Raw genomic sequence first — 25,800 nt, 5'->3', positions numbered from 1 at the left:
AGCTAAATATTTTATTGCATATGTGACCAAATTGGTCGCACTTTAGAGCTCTGTCCACACCCAAACAAGAGTTGGAATATGGCATTATCTGCCAACAAAAATAAATAATTCCTCCTGTTTCAAACATTTGGTGATGCTTAAAGGGTTTGTCCATACAAATATGATCATTTCCAGTTTGTTCTGTAAGATAGGATGTAGGCTACAGGGAGCAGACGGCAATCCAAAATAGCTTTCATTCCTTACATATTGGTAGTCAAAAAGAGCTATTAGCTATTATTGCTCATTTCTAGAGACCTAGGCCTCAATTAGCATTGAAAACTAGCATATAAAAATAATCAAACGGCATAATTGTAAAACTGTCTTCATTTTGCTGGACCCCGGGAAGAGTAGCTGCTGCCTTGACAGTGCTTTTAAATAAAATACATGATTTGTTTTCTCACATCATTTTAACCTACTTAACCCCAAAGATTTTCCCAGTTTTCAGAATTTGTAAAACCCTAGTTATTTTTGTTGCTTTGGGAAAGTAAATACAGAATATTTTTACTTATATAATGTAATTGGTGATTCGTTCACATTTGCCCCTTAGGTTTAATGTCAACCCTGTAACGTGAATTGAACTCGTTTTAATATCGTAAAACTAATATGGTAAAAATACATTTGAAAGAAACATTGAACATCTAATACTCAAATCATAGTGTAAAAGTAGGTGAGCTGGTTCTACTCTTTTTGGTCATTTTCTTGAGTTTTCTAGTGGAAAACCCTGGCTGTTACCCATAGACAGATAGGCTAGAAATGTTTTAAGTTAAAATACTGTTGTGAAGCTTGCATTCAATTTCCCCTCAGTGTTGGACACAACAAGCTTCCATTACCCCTGTCACAAGGGGAGTAACGTTAATGGCTGATTTAAGATGTCATCATCCCTGTTACGATAAACCGTGTCACTTTTTTTATTTATTTTCATTTCTGAACATGTCAGAATATAATTATTTGGTGAAATAAATTGTAATTTTGGACAAAATTACACCTCCCAAAAAGCACTCTATTCGTAGAATGACCCAGCTATGTGATTCTATGATTGCCAAATACTTGTGAGATGCTACCCAAACCACAACACGGTAAGCTGATTGGAGGATGAACAATGCTATGCTAACGGTCACTATTCAAGAACAGTAGACGCAACGTAATGGCACTAACCTGTTGCATTTTCTCCAGGTCCAGACTTGGCCTCCCCAGCTCTCCCCCGTAGCTGTGCCTGTGTTTCCTATAGGGAGCCGCCGACTGGTCGAAGTGGGTCAAGATGATAGGCTTGGCAGCAGGCTGCACCCCCTGGAACTGGAGCTTAATTGGAGGCGGTGGCTTGAGGCTGCGAGGTGGGCTAGAGCTAAAGTGCACCGGGCTGGTGGAAGCGGCCAGGCAAGTCCCAGGCTCCAAGGATGCTGCAACCGGGCCGCAGCCACACAGGTCCCACACCTCCTCGTCGCTGGAGGCACTGCTGTGGTGGTCACCGTGGCGATGGTGCAGCGTCCACTTCCTGCCGTCTCCAACGCCGTGGCTGATTCGCTCCAGCTCTTCTTCAGACGAGTGACGGTCCAGAGTCGGGTCTAGAAGGAGGCGTAGGTGATGGAGGCGTGCCGGAGATAGGGGACCCTGATTGTGCTGCTGGCTGGTGGCCAGAGGGGTGAGGCCGCAGTTCCGCCGCCTCTCTGAGGGGGGTGACCAAGAGCACATGTCAAAGGTGAAGAGGCAGAGATAGCGACAAGCTTGTCTATTTCTATACTGTGTAAACTGAAAGTTTCTTTATGACCATCTTGTACACATCCATGTAAAATCGAAGAGCATAGAAGACTTGGGTTGGTTTGAGCAGGCGGGCCACATACCTCTGTCAATCTGTGCAAGCTCCTGGTTCTCCCCCTCGGAATCGTCGCTCTCCGCTCCCTCGCCACTGCCATGGTAGGAAATCTAGACGGGAAAGGGTTAAAGGATAACTATTTAATTGGGCAACGTATGGCTTGTCCCTCAACTTCCTACATGAGATAGCATACAGTTAGCATCAGTACAATACACTCTTTGGGGCTTTGCTAGGTTAGGTCAACAAGTAGCGTAATACCCAGGTTCATATCATTGCAAATATGAAGCAACTAGGAAGCAGTATCTTTACCAAATCACCATTCCACTTGCCTCACATGTCTACAGCTAGCGCAACTGCATCACTAAGCAACAGGGTGGCCCACTGACATAATTCTCAACTAACATCATTTTATCTAAAGACAAATGTGTTAGAGAAATTGTGCAAAAGGTCGAGATTGGGGCAACTCTGTTTCGCGTATAACGTGCACATCATGCTAATGCCCAAACTTGGCCAAATGTCTTTATATCCTGGAAAATTCCTTACTCTCAAATTGGAATTTGGAAGAGGGATGACATTTACAAAAAGCTGAAATCTAGGCCTGGTCAATCTAGCCTCTTCAGTTCAGTGTAAACTCTTGTCAGCTCTTGGCAATTCCCAAGTCCCAGATTGGCCCTTTAAGAGCAGTTCCTTTTTGAGGGGTCTACGACAACAACAGTAGAAGCCCAGCAGACTGCAGCACTGAGAGTTAAGTAACACGCCACACACACAGTAATTACCACACTGAGGCAGAGCAGCTGCCATCTGTGCTCACACACACATGCACACACACAATGCCTCCCCTTCCCTACCGAAGCACTTCAAACAGAGCGAAGGAGAAAGAAAGTGCAAGAGAAAGGAACCAGGGCCTCAAATCCTACTCCAGCAGGCAGCGTACACTTCTACTACATACAACTGGGGTGCATTCAGAGTTCACTGTGACATTGTAGGACACAATGTTGAATGTTGAACAATGCTGAATGTTTGCGACTGGTACACTGTACACTACATAGTACTCTTACTTCCCGATCAGTATCAAAATACAGGCTATACTGTATCTGGCTATGAAATATCTTTAGCCTATCTTTACAAATGTTCACACCATCGATCAAACTATTTCCACCACTACCTTAACGAAGTACAAATGGAGCAATTACGGTTATAATAATTAATATGGCCTTTTATTATAATTTGAAGCAGTCTACAGTATATAGCAGCATAGTTCTCGATCAATTCTTTACATCAACAGCCACAGTAGAGAGCACACCAACTTCCCGCACATTGGCTTGTGCGGGAGGCTGATAGTATTTTTCTCTTCCCATTTAGGATCGGGGGTAGGGTAATCTGATCCGAGGTCAATTTTAAGGGCAACTTCTACCTCAAGCAAAGGGTTAAGGGCTCAAGTCCAGGTTAAAGGTAAAGGGTGTGTCAGTCTTGGAGCAAGTCAGACACTATTGTCAGAGGCAAGAGGATGAGCCAACATAACAGTGACGTTGCATGTTGACTTAACTATTTGGCCTCGCTCTGCCCCCAGGGCAGTTCAGAGAAGCTGGTATTAATCGCTTATAAGGACAGCAGGTGAAAGAGAGGGCACACAACCGCACAAACACACATGCACACACACATTTACATTGCACTTAAAAGGTATACAAGCACCACGCATACTGTCAAGCAACAAAGTGCTTCAGTGTGTTTATACGACTGGGGTAGGCTACTTATCTCTTTGCAGTCCAACTTAGTCTCCCGATCTATGTTACATACTTCCTCCCCACACTGGATAAACGGGGCATTTGTTTTATCTGAGCAACTCAAACCACAACAGGGTTCAAATAACTGGACCATGAAAATGTTTAATTGTAAATGGGGTTTTCATGACTAAGGTGTGACTGTATGGATTTGAATAGATGTTTTTCCTCTCAAACCTTGAGCCATGATACCTGTGTTGAGCATGTAGTATCAGAAGGTACTCTTGTAAAGGACATCAATGTTATGTGCAGTGCACAGTGAACTTTTGATGCTTGTCTGAGTATGACAGTTTCTTGTTAATTACATTTATGGTGTGGGTTCGTGCAACAGTTGAGGGAACAGTGTGTAACAGTTGAGGGAACGTTGGCAGTATCCGAATACCCATACTTGCATCTTAAATAGTAGGCTGAAAAGAATGTGTTTAATAGTATGCAACATTTCTGAAATTGAGTATACTTACCCGGATGTCGTACTAATTTCGGCTTAGACAACACCTGAAATGGGGAGGGGCTACTGAAATCAACGAATAGTGGGAAACAACGCAATCGTGCATTACGCATGCGAAAATATTATGTTTAATAGTATGTGAATTTTCAATAATCGAGTATGGTTTAAATGCCAGGATGTTATACTTATTTCGTCTCTTCATCTAGTAGAATTCGATGCACACTTTTCCATAACGCATTGGAAAAGGTGGGTTGCGAGTGATAGGCCCTAATTCTCTTTAAGTAGCCAAACTACAAAACTAGGCTACTTAATTGGGAAGATTCCGAATAGCGAAGCTTCTGTGGTGCCGTTCAAAAGTAGGGTAAGTCGTTTTTGTTCTCCTTAGAATGATCAAGAGTATTGCATCGTAAGCTACATCTTTAAAACAGAAGTCTTTAAAAAAATGTTTTTACCCTAATTGGATTTCTGTTTTCTCATTGAAAAATGTTTATTGTTCTAGTCGAAGCTTTTTTGTATTTATTTATTTTTTACCCCCTTTTCGTGGTATCCAATTGGTTGTTACAGTCTTGTCTCATCGCTGCGACTCCCATACGAACTTGGGAGAGGCGAAGGTCGAGAGCCGTGTGTCCTCCGAAACACAACCCAGCCAAGTCGCACTGCTTCTTGACACAATGCCCGCTTAACCTGGAAGCCAGCCACACCAATGTGTTGGAGCAAACACTGTACACATGGAGACCGTGTCAGCGTGCATTGCGCCCGGCCCACCACAGGAGTCGCTAGAGCGCGATGGGACATCCCTGCCGGCCAAACCCTCCCCTAACCCGGACGACGCTGGGCCAATTGTGCGCCGCCCCATGGGTCTCACGGTCAGGGCCAGCTGCGACAGAGCCCATTGTCAGAACTTTTAAACTAAATACTAAACCTTCTTTTGATTTCCAAATGTGTCGGCACCAGAGACTCAGGATGTGGGTGCGTTATTGGTGGCAGGTTAATCAGGCCTATTGATTGGAACATATGGATTGTTTAAGTATTGTAGGCAAGGCTACCTATTATTTAATTATGGATCAAGCCTTAGCAGTCATTCTGATCTCGTTCCCAATGATCAGTGCTTTAGTTTATTATGTTGCTGTCCAGCGGTTCTGAATTTGTGATGCAACCGACTGTCCACATTTTTCTGTGCAATACCCTTTTTATTTGAACATTTGAAAAGTTTTGGTGTGTACTAGGCAATTTGATGTAATTTATATACAGTACCAGTCAAAAGTTTGGAGACACCAACTCATTCAAGGGTTTTTCTTTATTTTTACTATTTTCTACATAGTCGAAGTGATGACAGCATTGCATACTCTTGACATTCTCTCAACCAGCTTCACCTGGAATGCTTTTCCAACAGTCTTGAAGGTGTTCCCACATATGATGAACACTTGTTGGCTGCTTTTCCTTCACTCTGCGGTCCAACTCATCCCAAACCATCTCAATTGGGTTGAGGTCGGGTGATTGTGGAGGCCAGATCATCTGATGCAGCACTCCATCACTCTCCTTCTTGGTCAAATAGCCCTTACACAGCCTGGAGGTGTGTTGGGTCATTGTCCTGTTGAAAAACAAATGATAGTCCCACTGAGTGCAAACCAGATGGGAGGGCGTATCGCGGCAGAATGCTGTGGTAGCCATGCTGGTGAAGTGTGCCTTAAATTCTAAATAAATCACAGACAGTATCACCAGAAAAGCACCATCACACCTCCTCCTCCATCCTTCACGGTGGGAACCACACATGCAGAGATCATCCGTTGACCTACTCTGCGTCTCACAAAGACACAGCGGTTGGAACCAAAAACCAATTTGGACAGATTTCCACCGGTCTAATGTCCATTGCTCGTGTTTCTTGGTCCAAGCAAGTCTCTTCTTCTTATTGGTGTCCTTTAGTAACGGTTTCTTTGCTGCAATTAGACCATGAAGGCCTGATTCACGCAGTCTCCTCTGAACAGTTGATGTTGAGATGTGTCTCTTACTTGAACTCTGTGAATCATTTATTTGGGCCGCAATTTCTGAGGCTGGTAACTCTAATGAACTTATGCTCTGCAGTAGAGGTAACTCTGGTAACTCTCCTTTCCTGTGGCGGTCCTCATGAGAGACAGTTTCATCATAGCGCATGATTGTTAATGTGATTGCACTTGAAGAAACTTTCATGGACTGTTGTTTCTCTTTGCTTATTTGAGCTGTTCTTGCCATAATATGGACTTGCTATTTTACCAAATAGGGCTATCTTCTGCATACCACCCCTACCTTGTCACAACACAACTGATTGGCTCAAACGCATTAAGAAGGAAAGACATTTCTAACAAGGCACACCTGTTTATTGAAATGCATTCCAGGTGAATCCCTCATGAAGCTGGTTGAGAGAATGCCAAGAGTGTGCAAAGCTGTCATCAAGGCAAAGGGTGGCTATTTGAAGAATCTCAAATATAAAATATATTTTGATATGTTTAACACGTTTTTGGTTACTACATGATTCCATATGTGTTATTACATAGTTTTGATGTCTTCACTATTCTCTACTATGTAGAAAATAGTAAAAATAAAGAAAAACCTTTAGTGTACTTAGCGATCAAATCTGTAGTGAACATTACTCCTTAAATGCCTATAAACTAGTACTGCCATTATGCCACACAAATGGCTCTTGCTTACATGTTATGTTGAGCATAAGAAATGCACCAACAATCCTGATTCCCGAGGACCACCCTTACCCTTGAGGTCGCATGTTAAATGTGCAACCAGAGGGGAAAAAACTCTAGACCACCTTTAATCCACACACAGAGACGCGTACAGAGCGCTCCCTCGCCCTCCCTGGCCTTCCATTTGGCAAATCTGACTATAATTCTATCCTCCTGATTCCTGCTTACAAACCAAAACAAAAGCAGGAAGCACATGTGACTCGGTCAATAAGAAAGTGGTCAGATGAAGCAGATGCTAAGCTACAGGACTGTTTTGCTAGCACAGACTGGAATATGTTCTGGGATTCTTCCAATGGCATTGAGGAGTACACCACATCTGTCATTGGCTTCATCAATAAGTGCATTGATGACGTGGTCCCCACAGTGACTGAACTTACATACCCCAACCTGAAGCCATGAATTACAGGAAAAATCTGCACTGAGCTAAAGGGTAGAGCTGCCGCTTTCAAGGAGCAGGACTCTAACCCGGAAGCTTATAAGAAATCACGCTATGCCCTCCGACGAACCATCAAACAGTCAAAGCATCAATAGACGACTAAGATTGAATCGTACTACACCGGCTCAGACCCTCGTCGGATGTGGCAGGGCTTGCAAACTATTACAGACTACAAAGGGAAGCAAAGCCACGAGCTGCCCAGTGACACGAGCCCACCAGACAAGCTAAATTCATTCTATCCTCGCTTCGAGGCAAGTAACACTGAAGCATGCTTGAGAGCATCAGCTGTTCCGGGACGACTGTGTGATCACGTTCTCCATAGCTGATGTGAGTAAGACCTTAAAACAGGTCAACATTCACAGGGCCAGACGGATTACCAGGACGAGTACTCCGAGCATGCGCTGACCAACTGGCAAGTGTCTTCACTAACATGTTCAACCTCTCCCTGTCTGAGTCTGTAATACCAACCTTTTTCCACCAGACCATCATAGTCCCTGTGCCCAAGAACATGAAGGTAACCTGCCTAAATGACTACCGACCTATAGCATTCATGCCTATAGCCATGAAGTGCTTTGAAAGGCTGGTCATGGCTCACAACACCATTATCCCAGAAAACCTAGACCACTCCAATTTGCATACCACCCAAACAGATCCACAGATGATGCAACCTCTATTGCACTCAACAGTGCCCTTTTCCCACCTGGACAAAAGGAACACCTATGTGAGAATGCTATTCATTGAATACAGCTCAGCATTCAATACCATAGTGCCCTCAAAGCTCATCACTAAGCTAAGGACCCTGGGACTAAACACCTCCCTCAGCAAATGGATCCTGGACTTCCTGACCGGCCGTCCCCAGATGGTAAGGGTAGTTAACAACACATCCGCCACACTGATCCTCAACACGGGGGCCCCTCAGGGGTGCGTGCTCAGTCCCCTCCTGTACTCCCTGTTCACTCATGTCTGCATGGCCAGGCAAGACTCCAACACTATAATCAAGTTTTCCGATGACACAACAGTGGTAGAGCCTGATCACCAATAACAATAAGACAGCCTATAGGGAGGAGGTCAGAGACCTAGCCGTGTGGTGGCAGGACAACAACCTCTCCCTCAATGTGATCAAGACAAAGGAGATGATTGTGGACTACAGGAAAAGGAGGACAGAGCACGTCCCCATTCTCATCGACGGGGATGTAGTGGAGCAGGTTGAGATCTTCAAGTTCCTTGGTGTCCACATCACCAACAAACTATCATGGTCCAAACACACTAAGACAGTTGTGAAGAGGGCACGACAAAGCCTATTCCCCCTCAGGAGAATGAAAAGATTTGGCATGGGTCCTCAGATCCTCAAATGATTCTACAGCTGCACCATCGAGAGCATCCTGACTGGTTGCATCACTGCCTGGTATGGCAACTGCATGGCCTCCGACCGCAAGGCACTACAGAGGGTAGTGCGTACGGCCCAGTACATCACTGGGGCCAAGCTTCCCGCCATCCAGGACCTCTATACTTTGCGGTGTCAGAGGAAGGCCCTGAAAATGTTAAAAGATTCCAGCCACCTGAGTCATAGACTGTTCTCTCTGCTACCGCACAGCAAGCAGTACCGGACCGCAAGAGGCTTCTAAACAGCTTCTACCCCCAAGCCATAAGACTCCTGAACAGCTAATCAAAGGGCTACCCAGACCCCTCGTTTACGCTGCTGCTACTCTCTGTTTATTATATATGCATGGTCACTTTAAGTCCACATATTACCTCAATTACCTCGACTAACCGGTGCCCCCGCACATTGACTCTGTACTGGTACCGTCTGTATATATTGCTAATGTTATTTTACTGCTGCTGTTTAAATATGAGTAAATTATTATTATTTTTTACTTCTCTATTTTTACTTAACATGTTTTTCTTCTCAACTTCTTAAAGCATTGTTGGTTAAGAGTTTGTAAGTCAGCATTTCACTGTAAGGTCTACACCTGTTGTATTCGGCACATATGAAAAATAACATTTGATTTGAGATATTACCATGTTAGATATACCGTGCCTTCGGAAAGTATTCAGACCCCTTCACTTTTTTCCACATTTTGGTACGTTACAGCCTTATTATAAAATGGATTAAAACAAAAAGAATCTTAGCAATCTACACACAATACCCAAAACAGGTTTTTAGATTAGTTGTTTGCAAATGTATTAAAAATAAAAAACTGAAATTCCTTATCTACATAAGTATTCAGACTCTTTGCTATTAAACTGAAATTGAGCTCAGGTGCATCCTGTTTCCATTGATCATCTTTGAGATGTTTCTACAACTGGATTGTTGTAGAAGTCCACCTGTGGTAAATTCAATTCATTGGACATGATTTGGAAAGGCACACACCTGTCTATATAAGGTCCCACAGTTGACAGTGCATGTCAGAGCAAAAACCAAGCCATGAAGTCAAAGGAATTGTCCGTAAAGCTCTGAGACAGGATTGTGTTGAGGCACAGATCTGGGTTACCAAAAAATGTCTGCAGCATTGAAGATCCCCAAGAACACAGTGGCCTACATCATTATTAAATGGAAGTAGTCTGGAACCACCAAGACTCTTCCTAGAGCTGGCCACCCAGCCAAACTGAGCAATCGGGGGAGAAGGGCCTTGGTAAGGTAGGTGACCAAGAACCTGATGGTCACTCAGACAGAGCTCTAGAGTTCCTCTGTGGAGATGGGAGAAACTTCCAGAAGGACAACCATCTCTGCAGCACTCCACCAATCAGGCCTTTATGGTAGAGTGGCCAGACGGAAGCCAGTCCTCAGTAAAAGGCACACGACAGCCCGCTTGGAGTTTCCCAAAAGGCACCTAAAGACTCTCAGACTATGAGAAACAAGATTCTCTGGTCTGATGAAACCAAGATTGAACTCTTTTACATGAATGCCAAGCGTCACATCTGGAGGAAACCTGGCATCATCCCTACGGTGAAGCATGGTGGTGGCAGATGTTTTTCAGCGGCAGGGACTGGGAGACTAGTCAGGATCGAGGCAAAGATGAATTGAGCAATGTACAGAGAGATCCTTGATGAAAACCTGCTCCAGAGTGCTCAGGACCTCAGACTGGGGTGAAGGTTCACCTTCCAACAGGAAAACGACCCTAAGCACACAACCAAGACAACGCAAGAGGGGCTTCGGTACAAGTCTCTGAATGTCCTTGAGTGGCCCAGCAAGAGCCCGGACTTGAACCTGATCGAACATCTCTGGAGAGACCTGAAAATAGCTGTGCAGGAACACTCACCGTCCAACCTGACAGAGCTTGAGAGGATCTGCAGAGAGGAATGAGAGAAACTCCCCAAATACAGGTGTGCCAAGCTTGTAGCATCATACCCAAGAAGACTTGAGGCTGTAATCGCTGCCAAAGGTGCTTCAACAAAGTACTGCATAAAGGGTTTGAATAATTATGTAAAATGTGCTGTTTACGTAGTTTGTTTAAATATAAATTAGCAAATATTTCTAAAAACCTCTTTTCGATTTTTCATTATGTGGTATTGATAAGGTAAAAAAACTATTTAATCCATTTTAGAATAAGGTTGTAACGTAACAAAATGTTGAAAAAGTCAAGGGGTCTGAATACTTTCCGAATGCACTGAATCTAATTATTATGGAAGTAAACGCTTGGGGTCCATTTGGGATTGGGCATAAAATCACCTTGCATTCAGCTATCCTCATTTATGGTGTGACATGGATTTCTCCAACATCTATGTAAGGGGCTATACAGTGAGAGCACATCCACCAATTTCCCAGTTCCTCTTTCCTTCCTGCTTCGTACAATTTGTTCCGTGTCAGGCCGAAAGCTCACAAGCACTGACCTCCTAGCTTTCACTCCTCACCTCTCTGGTAAGGTCATGACCCCGGGGTTATCTCCCGTACTTAAAGCAGGTGATTGCAGGTCTAATGAGTGATACGGGGGTTGTTAAAAACAGCTGCTACGCCTGAGTGGCAAAGAAAGAGGAAAGAGTGGAGATGCCATGGTAAGGCCGGATGGATAAAGGGATAGTGGCAGTTTGTGTGTACACGTATGTGTGTGTGCGCGCCTGTGTCCAAAAGGTAAAAACCAAAAGAGCTAGATCATCTGTCACCAGCTTGGCATGATGGTGTCCACCTGGCTGTGACATATTTGACATGTCCCGTGTTCATGTGCTGCATGGGAACACGTGTGAGGTGAGAGGGATTGGCAGTGCCATCATGAGTGTGTGAATACTGTTTGTGCCCTTAGGATAATTCCAAAGAATATGGTCTATTTAACACACTTAAAGGGATATTTCGATTTTTAGCATGTTAGACCTCATTTTCCAGACAGCTGTTTTAGTCAGAGTTCCATTCATGAGATGTCTCAGTTGTTTGCTCGAGCCATACAGTGTATTGGTCAGACTCGCAAACATAAAAGTGTATAACTCGAACTGTGTTAACTTCCTGTATTGCCCTTGTCTTGGAACACATGTCTCACGTAGCCACACCTCCAAATTTCACAGAGCCTGGTTCTCGAGGCTAGTGCAGTGCAGACACGGCTTTCAAGCGCTACACCGCCGAAAATAATTTAAACAGATTCAGAACATGTCTGAGTCGGACAGCTACGAGCCTCAAGAGGATGCATACTTTGCAGAATCATATTTATAATTTATGAGCCAGAATATACTACACGATGAGTTTTGACAGATAGAAGCAAAGACAGCACAGGGGGAAATGGCAACAGGTGATCCGGCAGACCAGCAACAGGGCCCAGTTAACTAGGGGTATAAATGTGAAAAATCGGAGAAAAATGCAAGGCAATGCCGACTGAAATTTAGTGTCTGGGCTGTGCCGATGGGACTTGATAATGCCAACAATTGAAGATCTACATTTGTTTGCCGAAGACACTAAGGATGTCGGTCACAGCACAACAGTCTGTGTGACAGATCATTCAGATTCCCCAGCCCTTATCAACCCAGAAGTAATTGAAAAAAAAATCCATGTCAATAAGATCAGCTGAAAAAAAGTGAACATATCCAAAAATTGAAGTTATCAATAGTGTATACATATCAATTTGAATATGTTATTGGTTTCCTATAATGATATATTCCCATGTTCCATAGTCAATATCTTCTTGTTGCGTATTGCATTGTGATGGAATGGGCACTCAAGGGAGATAAAAAAGTAACAGACAAGTAACGCCGTCCTGCGTCGTTGGGGCCGTCCACAGAAAGTATCCTTCATCTTCAGGAGGATACGTTGCATTCAAGGAGTCTGAGCACGTGCACCTGCTTCTCTGAACCACTTGGTTCTCAAGAATGTCTCGTATAAAGACTGAACACGTAATGACACTAAGTTTTATGACACAACCTGTCTATGGCTATGACCATGTAAATACAAGGTGTTTAACTAGCCATGAGTATGTGAACAACATAAAGTTACTTGTTCTTCAACAAAAATGTGTTCCCAAATAAAGACAACACTGCAAGTATGTGTTGTAGACAATCAATTTGTGATAAAGGTTATAAAAGTAAAACACACATACAACTAATAGAAAAATACACTTGAATAAGTAAATGGACATATAAACGTGTTCTACACTACTACTTTAGCAGTCCAACTACCTATGTAGCTTCTTCTTCGACATCTAGACTATACATATCCTTATCCTTGTCCTAGCTAGTGACATCTATCCGTATCCTTATCCCTGTCGTGGCTAGTGAAATGCCGCTTGATTTCCTTATCTGTATTTCCGTATGTGTAGCCACGCGCTTTGTTGACAAGTGAGAGATGGCAGGCCTACTCCGGAGCGTCAGACTTGTTGCTCACTTGAGCGGAGCAACACTGGCAACTTACTTTGGCTGAAGTAGCTAGTCTGTTCTCTTCAAAAGAACAATTGCGGATGTTAGGAGAGAAAAAAACAATATCTTTCTACAGGCCCCGCCGAAAACATAATCGTCATTAGAATTTTATGTGGAGACGTTTTGAAGCACGTTGCTTGCTCATGCATGCAACTAAGCCAGCCAAAGAAATCTCAGGAATGGAATGTTGGCCAAAACAACTGTCTGGAGGATGCTTCAACACTAAACGTGGAAAATAAGGTCCAAGGTGTTTTTAGTCTTCTGTGTCCAATAATGAAAATTATGTAAAAATAAATAAATAGTCACCACCCGCTTTCAAAATGTTCACCTTTTGTTGACTTACAGCCTGAAATGAAAACGGATTCAAATCTGACTTTTCCCCGCTATATTTACACACAGTATACACTCAATATCCAAGTATTATAAAAAGATGTTACTCTGAAAATGAATTACAAGTAAAACAGTAAAATACCCTATTTGGATAAGTGAACACCCCCCTGAGTTAATACTTAGTGGAACCCCCTTTTGCTTGAATTATAGCCGCGAGTCTCTTTGAATACGTCTCGAATAACTTTGCACACCTAGACTGTGCAATATTTGCCCATTCTTCCTTGCAGAATTGTTCAAGCTCAGTCAAATTGCATGGTGACCGCTCATGGACTGCACTCTTCAAGTCATTCCACAGATTCTCGATGGGATTTAGGTCAGGGCTCTGACTAGGCCACTCAAGGACATTCACCTTCTTGTCCTTCAGCCACTGTACGGTTGCTTTGGCGGTTTGCTTTGGGTCATTGTCATGTTGAAACGTGAACCATCTTCCCATTTTCAACTTCCTGGTAGTGGGCTGCAGGTTATAAATATAAAGTTTATTTGGAAAGTAATATATATATATATATTTTTAAAAGCATTCATGATTTGCGTAAATGTAATATACTACCTATTACTCTTGTTAAAAATATGAAATGGTATTACATTTGGTGAAGAGCACATTATGACTTGTTTAGGACTCGAAACTCAAAAGGTTAAGACTTGAGACTTGACTTGAGACTTGTCGGTCTTGAATTGGGACTTGAGTGCTAAAACTTGAGACTTACTTGTAACTTGTAAAACAACGACTTGGTCCCACCTCTGCCAACAGGTGTCTACTAGTTACAGAAAAAACTCTATCACACCCATGTGTACACTCATGCGGGCTACTATAATTACAGCCATACTCAAATAGACTTGAACTCTCAAACACACACAGTCAAACATTATCATAATTGTACTCATCCCACTCACTTTGTGAGAGCTATATTTCTTTCTGCCCTCGCTCTGCCTCTTCATTTTTGGGAGTGTTTCCCAAATGTTGAGCAAGCAAATGCTAGCCTAATCTTGCTAATGACATAATTTCCCCTCTGTTGTTTACAATGTACAACCCTTCAACTTTCGAATGTTCCCAATTGGCTAAAGACTTGGCTGCTTGTTTGCGGAATCAGAAGATACAGTTGAAGTCGGAAGTTTACATACACCTTAGCCAAATACATTTAAACTCCGTTTTTCACAATTCCTGACATTTAATCCTAGTAAAAATGCCCTGTTTTATGTCAGTTAGGATCACCACTTCATTTTAAGAATGTGAATGTGAAATGTCAGAATAATTGAGATAATGATTTATTTCAGCTTTTATTTCTTTCATCACATTTCCAGTGGGTCAGAAGTTTACATACACTCAATTAGTATTTGGTAGCATTGCCTTTAAATTGTTTAACTTGGGTCAAACGTTCCGGGTAGCCTTCCACAAGCTTCCCACAATAAGTTGGGTGAATTTTGGCACATTCCTCCTGACAGAGCTGGTGTAACTGAGTCAGGTTTATAGGCCTCCTTGCTCGCACACGCTTTTTCAGTTCTGCCCACAAATTTTCTATAGGAATGAGGTCAGTGCTTTGTGATGGCTTTGACTTTGTTGTCCTTAAGTCATTTTGCCACAACTTTGGAAGTATGCTTGGGGTCATTGTCCATTTGCAAGACCCATTTGCGACCAAGCTTTAACTTCCTAACTTCTCCAACCTGAGCGGTATGACGGCTGCGTGGTCCCATGTTGTTTTTACTTCCGTACTATTGTTTGTATAGATGACCGTGGTACCTTCAGGCGTTTGGAAATTGCTCCCAAGGATGAACCAGACTTGTGGAGGTCTACAATTTGTTTTCTGAGGTCTTGGCTGATTTTTTTTATTTCCCCATGATGTCAAGCAAAGAGGCACTGAGTTTGAAGGTAGGCCTTGAAATACATCCACAGGTACACCTCCAATTGACTCAAATTATGTCAATTAGACTATCAGAAGCTTCTAAAGCCATGACATGAATTTTCTGGAATTTTCCAAGCTGTTTAAAGGCACAGTCAACTTAGTGTATGTAAACTTCTGACCCACTGGAATGTGAATTATAAGTGAAATAATCTGTCTTCAAACAATTGTTGGAAAAATGACTTGTGTCATGCACAAAGTAGATGTCCTAACCGACTTGTCAAACTATAGTTTGTTAACAAGAAATTTGTGGAGTTGTTGAAAAACAAGTTTTAATGACCGCAACCTAAATGTATGTAAACTTCCGACTTCAACTGTAACTATTACCAGCTAGCCTAATTCCAATCCGATGTCAAACATGTTACCACATCAAAAGGAAGTAGCATGTGCTACTTCTGGGGAAGTAGCACCCCAGAAACGGTGCTGTTGTGCCATGGCCTGATCTTATTCTGGAGTCAATAAGAGGGCAAACAAACACACACACACTTCAGTGCATTGAATCACTACATAAAGCGACAACCTAAAATACTCCCCCTCCTGTGTGTGTGTGTGTGTGTGTGTGTGTGTGTGTGTGTGTGTGTGTGTGTGTGTGTGTGTGTGTGTGTGTGTGTGTGTGTGTGTGTGTGTGTGTGTGTGTGTGTGTGTGTGTGTGTGTGTGTGTGTGTGTGTGTGTGTGTGTGTGTGTGCTTCCTGATGAACTGTAGCCTATGCAAGCGTGAGTAGTATGTCAAGTATGCTTGAAATACATTTCTGTCACTGAGCAGCTTTCTAAGCTGGATCGATGGGAATCTTGGAACACACAGACAAACACGCTGGCTAGTCCACACGCATATGCTTTACATAGCAGCACATTCACACAGACGAGGAAATACACTGCCCACCTGAACTACAGGCCTCACGCTACCTCCTCTCTGATACAGAGTATGACAAACTGTTGGTGAACCATCATGTCTGAAAGCTCATTTTAGCTTTCCTTGCAATAACGGAGTGAATAGCACGTAGACATACGTGTGATTTCTAGAAGAATGTAGATTAGACATGCAAACATAACTACATAAACAGACCCATGCCAGACACACAAACTTCAGCTGCTTCAACTCCCAAATCCTATAAAACTGACACAATCTCTCTCTTTCTCTCGTGAACTAGACCCCAGGTCTGACTTGTCTTTCCGTTCCTGGCATGCTTACATGGGGATCACGTCCATGTAACTGGCCCTGTAATTGTCTTCATTAGTCTCACCTCCGAGAGTCAGGAGTGAAACGGGGCCCATCCACACCAATGAGGATAATTATCTTTGGGTGTCCTAAGCCCTCGCTATCAAGAATGACCACTTTCACAGCCTCCACCGTGGTCAGTGACACACCAGTGACACATATCTTCCCAAGATGTCTGAAAGGGGTTGTGCCTTGAAATAATTCCAATAATTAGAAGAGCTTGCAGCCAGGGCTTACTGATACAATGGTATCAGTAACGTTTGGGTGGAGCTTTCCAGCATCTCCACCAGGCCATTCAAAATGTGCAATGGTGGCACAAAATGGCTGCTCACTTTGGAGTTGGTTGCGTCACAACATAGAGCGCCTCTACACCCGGCATGAAAAGTTAGCACTGTTGCACAAAACGGGTGCCATGTAACATTGAAGTGGGTGCCACTAAAGGTTGAAGCGGAGCAAGTGTAAAGGAGAGTGACTTCAATCATCTATCACCATCATTATATGAAATGTATGAAAATTGGTGATGCCGCCGCCTGCCAACAAACACTCAGTGTTTTTATTGAAGACCGTGGCGGCTGCAGCTCTGTATATTGCTGCGGGGATCCTTAGTGCTCCACCTAACATGCTGACCAAACCGCTCGCGCCCGTGTGTCTGCGTACGCATGTTGATTTTGTAACCCCACACCAGACACGATCAGGACACGCAGGTTGAAATATCAAAACAAACTCTGAACCAATTATATTAATTTGGGGACAGGTCGAAAAGCATTAAACATTTATGGCAATTTAGCTAGCTAGCTTACTGTTGCTAGCTAATTTGTCCTGAAATGCACACGGTCACACACAAGGTGTGTGAAAGTATTCTAGGCAGTTTAGGATGGAAACACTGTTGAGCTATGGCCCATACACACAAAAGCCAGATTCCTGTTTTCAGAGGAGAACCAGATGTGTAATAAATTGAAGTAGGGTGTGTGTGTGTGTGTGTGTGTGTGTGTGTGTGTGTGTGTGTGTGTGTGTGTGTGTGTGTGTGTGTGTGTGTGTGTGTGTGTGTGTGTGTGTGTGTGTGTGTGTGTGTGTGGCTGCAGTAGTCTCTTTCAAAGTAACCAGGTCATTCACCTAAAGCCACTGGCCCAAGCAAAAACGCTCTGCATCAGTGGTGACCAGTCATTCAGGGCAGTTTTGCCTCTCTTGCATGTTATTTTGGAATTCGTGTCACATATCAGTTTGCAAACTAACAATGTAAACAAAAATGTATTTAGTTAATAAAGCCGCATACAAACATGGTCTATATTTTGCTTTCTTGAGTAAGGCAGCTCCAAAATGCAGGTGTTTCAGCCTAGTTCAGAGCTTTCTGTGGTGGATCTTCTCTAGTTGTGCCATGACTGGCTCAGTGTTCCATCACTCATGGGGACACTACGTCACCGCAAAATCTACAGGGAGAGCTTGAAAGTTCAAGCCCCTTGGGTGCTGCCTTAGAGTTACATTAGAAGTGCCCATCCAAGAAGGCTCAAGGTCATTGGCCACAGATAAAATGACGTCAAATCACGTTATATCTACCGTAGCTTTGATCGGACTGATCATGTCAACATCATACTTTCAGAATCTTAGCTAGCAAGCTAGCAGTCATCATCATGAATCACGTCGACAATCTACTGGCAAATCCTTTTCAATCCTTGTCATATGAAGAGAAATTATAGATAAAACATATCAGTGCTCATCGGCCATTGGGATATAAGCAAATTCAACAATGAGTGGTTTGGAAGGAATCAGTGGCTAACTGCAAGCGTTGCAAAGCAATTCCTATTTTGCTTCCCCTGCCTGCTATTCAGTGGAGAGGGCGTGTGGTCCAAGTCTGGTTTTAAGGGTCTCTTTTCCAAGCTTAAAAGGATAAACATTCACATGCAACACAATGGGCCAGAAAAGGTTGAATAAATTGGTCGACTTCTGCTGCGTTCAAAACAACTCGAAACTCGAAACTAGGAAATCTCAGACTTCAGTGAGTTCAAGACAACTGGGAACTTTAAAAAAAAAACAAGTTCCGACTGGGAAAATATGTTTTGAACGGTCATCCAACTCGGAATTCCAAGTCGGGAACTCTGGGCTGTTTCTAGAGCTCCGAACTGAAGATCACTGATCTCATGATTCAACCTTGTTTGAGCACAGCACAACTGTGAGTCTAAAAATATATTGTATGCTGCTCCATAAATTCTGTAATATGCCAGGGAGATATGTATAATGTAGCTAAGAAAGTATTACTAAGTGTATGTTGTGTAGTAAGCTGTTAGTAGACCATGTGCTTCACACTAATAATTTAGTCCCTTTGCCCTACTGTTCTGAATTGGTGGTGCACATGCAGCCTACAGCCTGTTTTAGAGAAATGTCATCATCGAATATAGTAAGAGCTTTCATTGTCTGCTTATATGCCCCCTTTATTTATCCTACGGTTCTGACTCTCGTACATCTCAATTGTCAGTAGAAACCACATTTGTTGAAAAGAAAGCTCTGCTGAAAGAAAGCTCTCCTGTAGGGACAGCTTTATGTAGGCTCTAACAGTTTGTGGGCACCATTTGTCACTGTTATAGTGCAATTCATGTATTGTTTAGTGTTGTGTTGTGTAATGGCTTTGCTGGCATGCATCTAAAACTTTTTTGCCTGACCAAGATTTACATGCTCTGCATAATGCAATACTAATTAACATATAACAATGTTACAATGTGTCTTTATAACATGATGTAGTGGTGGACGATGTCACTGGGGAGGGGGGGATTCGACAATACCATGAGGCTTACCTTGAATTGAAAAGGATGAATCTCGTTGAGCGAGTGTCTTCTTAGCTTCTTGGTTAAAGTCTTCAACATCCTGAACTTTTACGGATATGGCTTATCTATCTTCACTAAACTATTTTTGTTGCTGGTGTGAAGCCATGCAACAACTACTTTGAAATGTACAGCAGTTTGCACATTAAAAGGCACACACTTACTAAAGCAAACAGTAACACACATTCACACTCACACACACACTCACGCTCACACACACACACAATGACAAACTCAACTTTTGTTGAAGAGAAGAACCAGCCCCCAATACCAGGCTGAAGACATAGTTTGTGCAGGTAAATATCTTGACATAATAGCGGTCGAAATCCGTTATGTGACAGGCTGTATTAAGACCAATTTGAACCGACTTCGTTATTGTGCGTTCATTTAGTTTGCTAGCGACGTAGCCAGTCCTGGTAGCTTGTTTCCCAGGTCCCAAATGAATAAACCATAATAGTTTCGACTTTCTCCTCCTCGCCTTTGAAAAAATAATTGTGGGAATAGCGCGCGAGCTATGTAGTCTACTTTTCTCCAATTTGCTCACGTTCAGACACGCGCGCGCGCACACACACAGCCGAATGTGTACGTGTACACGTGTACACACACACACACACACACAGCCGAATCTACATGCTCTCCTACAAGAACATATTCCAGTTCTCTCGTTCATGGATCCGGATTTTTCATTGGCTTCTCCACCGAGTGATGTCATGTTTTTCTCAAGAAGGAGGGGGTGGCTGCCTGTTTCTTAAAGCAATATCTTGTTTACTTTGACCGATATCAACCGTATATGTCTATATACGGTCTTTATAAGCATTAAGAATGTAATATATTTCTGCCAATTTTCATCTATTGGAGAACCATAGGGTTACTTAGATTTGGGAACTCATCAGGATGATGCCGTTCAGGGGCATCATTTATAAACCATGCATATGTACAAAATATACTCCAAAATGTTCTTGCTCCAGTTTTCACGCAAAAGTTTGCATTTATACACATTTAACTTGATGTGAGAATGTGGTCAGCTTCCCTCAAACTTTAGACCATGCACGTCTGCTAGTGGTTGAAATATTGTATTGCAAGCTGGCAAGTAAGTATTTTGTGCAAATCGTGGATATGATGACAAATTTATTCATAAAAAAAATGAAAACTGGAAATATATTAAAAAGAATGCAGCCTTTTGCCATTACTGAGAAGTCTATGTGTTTTATTTTTTCTAAAATAGTAAGACATTGGAATCTTCCTTTTCATAACCTTTGCAGAATAAATTCTTCACATTTTCTGGCTGTGATGGGTTCATATTCCGTTAGGAGACAAAAAAATAAATAATAATAATATATGCATTACCAGTCAAAAGTTTGGACACACTCATTCAAGAGTTTTTCTTTATTTTAACTATTTTCTACATTGTAGAATTGTCACGACTTCTGCCGAAGTTGCAGCCTCTCCTTGTTCGGGCTGCGTTCGGTGGTCGTCATCACCGGCTTTCTAGCTGCCACCAATCTACGTTTCTTTTTCCATTTGTTTTGTCTTGATTGTACACACCTGGTTCCCATTACGTTAATATTTTTTCCCTATTTAACCCTCTGGTTCCCATGATGTTTTGTGCGTGATTGTTCCTTGTTAAGGGTTAGTCTTCTGTGTTACGGTGTGTTTTCCCTGCGTGGAATATATGGTTGATTATTTTTCGTGTTTGTTATTTTACTCAGTTCTGTGTCCTGCGCCTGACTCCGTCCTACCCTCTGCACACTGATACTTGACAAGAATAATAGTGAAGACATCAAAACTATGAAATAACACATATAGAATCATGTAGTAACCAAAAAAGTGTTAAAAAAATCTAAATATATTTTATATTTGAGATTCTTCAAATAGCCACCCTTTGCCTTGACGACAGCTTTGCACACTCTTGGCATTCTCTCTACCAGCTTCATGAGGTAGTCACCTGGAATGCATTTCAATTAATAGGTGTGCCTTGTTCAAAGTTAATTTGTGCAGTTTCTTTCCTTCTTAATGTGTTTGAGCCAATCAGTTGTGTTGTGACAAGGGAGGGTTGGTATACAAAAGATAGCCCTATTAGGTAAAAGACCGAGTCCATATTATGGCAAGAACAGCTCAAATAAGCAAAGAGAAACAACAGTCCAACAGTCCATCAAGGTCAGTCAATGCGGAACATTTCAAGAACTTTGAAAGTTTCTTCAAGTGCAGTCACAAAAACCATCAAGCGCTATGATGAAACTGACTCTCATGAGGACCGCCACAGGAAAGGAAGACCCAGAGTTACCTCTGCTGCAGAGGATAAGTTCATTAGAGTTACCAGCCTCAGAAATTGCAGCCCAAATCAATGCTTCACAGAGTTCAAGTACAGACACATCTCAACATCAACTGTTCAGAGGAGACTGCGTGAATCAGGCCTTCATGGTCCAATTGCTGCAAAGAAACCGTTACTAAAGAACACCAATAAGAAGAAGACACTTGATTGGGCCAAATACACAAGCAAAGGACAATAGACCAGTGGAAATCTGTCCTTTGGTCTAATGAGACCAAATTTGAGATTTTTGGTTCCAACCACCGTGTCTTTGTGAGACGCAGAGTAGCTGATGATCTCCGCATGTGTGGTTCCCACAGTGTAGCATGGAGGAGGAGGTGTGATGGTGTGGGGGTGCTTTGCTGGTGACACTGTCTGTGATTTATGTAGTGACTTTACTTTCATTCATCTGATGACTGTTATTTATCGAATCAACTAACAATGTTTAATTGTTACCCGATTAAATTAATCATGTAACAATTAACGCAATAGGAGTTTGGGGCACCACGAGAGCGGTTGTTTAAAGAATTACCATCTCCCAAATGAAACTCTAAATGTTAAACTCTAATTGGAACGAGAGCCAGTCGGGGAGAAGAAGGTGAACTTGGAGGGGAGTGAAGCGGAGACAGTTAAGGAGTTGATGGTGAGATTGGAGGAGAGAGTTAGGAGAGAGCTGCTGTGTTGGTGCATGAGGCACGACATTCGCCCTATGGAGTGTGTCCTCAGGTTAATGTCACCTGAGTCAGCTCTCCATACTCGTCCTGAGGTGCGTGCAAGCCGTTTGGTGAAGACTGTGCAAGCCCCACGCACCAGGCCTCCTGTGCGCCTCCCCAGCCCTGCACGTCTTGTGCCAGCTCTACGCTCCAGACCTCCAGGGCGCCTCCACAGCCCGGTGAGTCCTGCGCCGGCTCTGCGCACTGTGTCTCCGGTGCGCTGTGGCAGCCCGTTTCGTCCTATGCCTGCGCGGCCAAAGTGGGCATTCAGCCTGCAAGAGTGGTGCCAAGGAGAAGCACCAGATCTCCAGTGCTCCCCCACAGCCCAGTTCATCCTGTGCCTGCTCCACGGGCCAGTCCGGAGCCTCCAGCGATGGCCTCCAGTCCGGAGCCTCCAACGACGGCCTCCAGTCCGGAGCCTCCAGCGACGGCCCCCAGTCCGGAGCCGCCAGCGACGGTCCCCAGTCCGGAGCCTCCAGCGACGGTCCCCAGTCCGGGGCCTCCAGCGACGATCCCCAGTACGGGGCCTGCAACGAGGGTCCCCAGTCCGGGGCCTGCAACGAGGGTCCATCAGTCCGGGGCCTGCAACGAGGGTCCCCAGTCCGGGGCCTGCAACGAGGGTCCCCAGTCCGGGGCCTGCAACGAGGGTCCTCAGTCCGGGGCCTGCGGCGAGGGTCCCCAGTCCAGAGGGGACGATCTGCAGTCCAGAGTCTTCAGCGACGAGCTGCAGTCCAGAGCCTCCAGCGGGGGTTCCCAGTCCAGAGCCTCCGGCGGCGATCTGCAGTCCGGTTCCTCCGGCAATGATTCACGGTCTGGAGTCTCCAGCGACGATCCACGGTCCGGTTCCACAGAAGCGGAGGGATCAGCGTAGGGAGCGGGGGCTCCCTGCGACGGACGACTGACGTAACATCAGTATTTGTGGGTTTGATTGCAGGTTCAAAATGGCTAGAAACGAAGAACTTTCTTTTGAAACTCGTCAGTCTATTCTGGTTCTGAGAAATTAAGGCTATTCCATGAGAGAAACTGCCAAGAAACTGAAGATCTGTACATCATGTTGAAGTAGCTGGGAGAGCTCTATCGTCATTGGCCTGAACAAACAGTTTGTGCAGGTAGGAAGAGAGAATGTTGCGGAATGTTTTATAGAATTCACCAGGGAATCCATATGGGTCTTACCACTCTTTAGAGATTTAATTGTTTCTCGAATTTCTCTGAGAGTTATTTCCTTATTCACAAGGTTAGAATCTTCCTGGTTCAGGGCGGGGAGATTACAGTCCTCCAAAAAGTTTTGCATGATTAAAAGGTTAGGATCTGCTTTTCTCAATATAGGGGGTGCTGTTTCAACGTTACCATTTATCGTTCCCAAATTAAACTGCCTCGTACTCAATTCTTGCTCGTACAATATGCATATTATTATTACTATTGGATAGAAAACACTCTCTAGTTTCTAAAACCGTTTGAATTATTTCTCTGAGTGAAACAGAACTCGTTTGGCAGCGAAATTCCTGACAGGTACTGCAAAATCTGAAAATGTAGACTCTGTTCTAGGATCAGTTTAAAACTCTGTATGTATCCTATGGGTCGACATGAACTTTCCCCTGGATGTCAGTAACCAATGAGAATTGGAATGGAGTTTCTCGGCAGATCTGAGACCTTATAAAAGCCCATGGCATGGGGGGTGCACTCTTTTCAACCTTCGTCATGACGCAAAGAATTCATTCTCAAAAGCTCAAGTTATAGGCCTTAGATATATCCGGCTCTGATTTTATTCGATATAGGTGTTAGAAACATCATAACGAAGTTATTTTAAACCGAGTTATATCAGTTTATGTGAGTATATTGTGATTTTCGGAATTTCCTTTGTATTGCGTTTTGAAGATTTGGGCATGTCTGCGCCACATAGCTAATGTTTGCTGCTATTTCCAAAGTTGAAGAGGACGTTTTACAACCGAGCAACGATTCTTTTGGACAAAGGACAACTTGCCCAAGATTCTGATGGAAGCTCTTCCAAAAGTAAGAGCTATTTATGATGTTAATCCGTATTTCTGTGGAAAAATGTAAAATGATTTGTCCGCCATTACTTTCGGCACTGGTCTGGCTGTAACGCTAGACTGGTATGTCTAGTAACGTTAATTTTAAAAATCTAACACAGCGGTTGCATTAATAACTAATGCATCTTTCATTTGCTGTCCAACCTGTATTTTTTAGTCAAGTTTACGATTAGTTATCGATTAGATTAGGTGCCTCTCCAAGATGGTGCCGGCCAGAATGCCTGAAATGTTGCTACTGATCACATTGTATAACCACGATTTGTGCTGCTAAATATGCACATTTTCGAACAAAACCTATATGCAATGTGTAATATGATGTTACAGGACTGTCATCTGATGAAGTTTATCAAGGTTAGTCAAAAATTATATATCTTTTGCTGGATTGTTACGATCGCTAACCTTTACTGCTGGTAAATTGCTTGTGTTTCTGGTTATTGTGGTAAGCTAATATAATGCTATATTGTGTTTTCGCTGTAAAACACTTAAAAAATCTGAAATATTGGCTGGATTCACAAGATGTTGGTCTTTCATTTGCTGTACGCTGTGTATTTTTCAGAAATGTTTTATGATGCGTATTTCGGTATTTGACGTTGGTCTCTGTAATTATTCTGGCTGCATCGACGCTATTTCAGATTGCAGCTGCAATGTAGAACTGTGATTTATACCTGAAATATGCACATTTTTCGAACAAAACATATGCTATACAATAAATATGTTATCAGACTGTCATCTGATGAAGTTTTTTCTTGGTTAGTGACTATTTATATCTTTATTTGGTCGAATTTGTGAACGCTACCTATGTAGTAAGAAAATGGTGGAGAGAAAAAAGTTGAGTCTTTTGCTATCGTGGTTAGCTAATAGAAATACATATTGTGTCTTCCCTGTAAAACATTTTAAAAATCAGAAATGATGGCTGGATTCACAAGATGTGTATCTTTCATCTGGTGTCTTGGACTTGTGATTTCATGATATTTAGATGCTAGTATTTACTTGTGGCGCTATGCTAGGCTATGCTAGTCAGCTTTTTTACTGATGGGGGTGCTCCCGGATCCGGGATGAGTACCAAGTAAAAGTTAATAAAGAATCTCATAAAACTGACAATCTGTCATTGGTGTCCTTGGGAGAAGAGAGTAATTCCCCAGTTACAGATTTAACTTGGTGAATCATTCGGTCACTCTGAAGTTTTTTAAAGTTGTCTGGACAGTAATTTGTGCGTTTTGTCACCAAACTCAAAATAATTTTGCTTGGTATAGAGAATACAATTATATTCAAAAAATTTTAAAGGTATAATTTGTGTATGTTTCTCAATAGATGGATGACTAGCATTCTCCCCATCCA

At 43.0% G+C, this 25,800-nt stretch overlaps 1 protein-coding gene across 3 annotated transcripts in view; it reads right to left on the bottom strand.

Annotated features, from left to right (window-relative positions):
• The window catches only part of LOC139530492 (uncharacterized), a 74,877-nt gene extending 54,833 nt beyond the window's left edge, over window positions 1-20,044 (bottom strand). For all 3 annotated transcript variants that reach the window (XM_071326968.1, XM_071326970.1, XM_071326971.1), the window contains exons 1-3: window positions 19,367-20,044; window positions 1,878-1,959; window positions 1,195-1,703 (exon numbers count right to left, since the gene is read on the bottom strand). In XM_071326968.1, the coding sequence (XP_071183069.1) occupies window positions 1,195-1,703; window positions 1,878-1,959; window positions 19,367-19,435 (660 nt within the window). In that variant the 5' untranslated portion in view covers window positions 19,436-20,044. The remainder of the gene's footprint in view (window positions 1-1,194; window positions 1,704-1,877; window positions 1,960-19,366) is intronic.
• Window positions 20,045-25,800: the final 5,756 nt, after the last annotated feature.

Source organism: Salvelinus alpinus, chromosome 9 (assembly GCF_045679555.1).
Source record: "Salvelinus alpinus chromosome 9, SLU_Salpinus.1, whole genome shotgun sequence".
Classification (NCBI taxonomy): Eukaryota; Metazoa; Chordata; class Actinopteri; order Salmoniformes; family Salmonidae; genus Salvelinus; species Salvelinus alpinus.
This window is presented reverse-complemented; position numbering and strand designations above follow the sequence as displayed.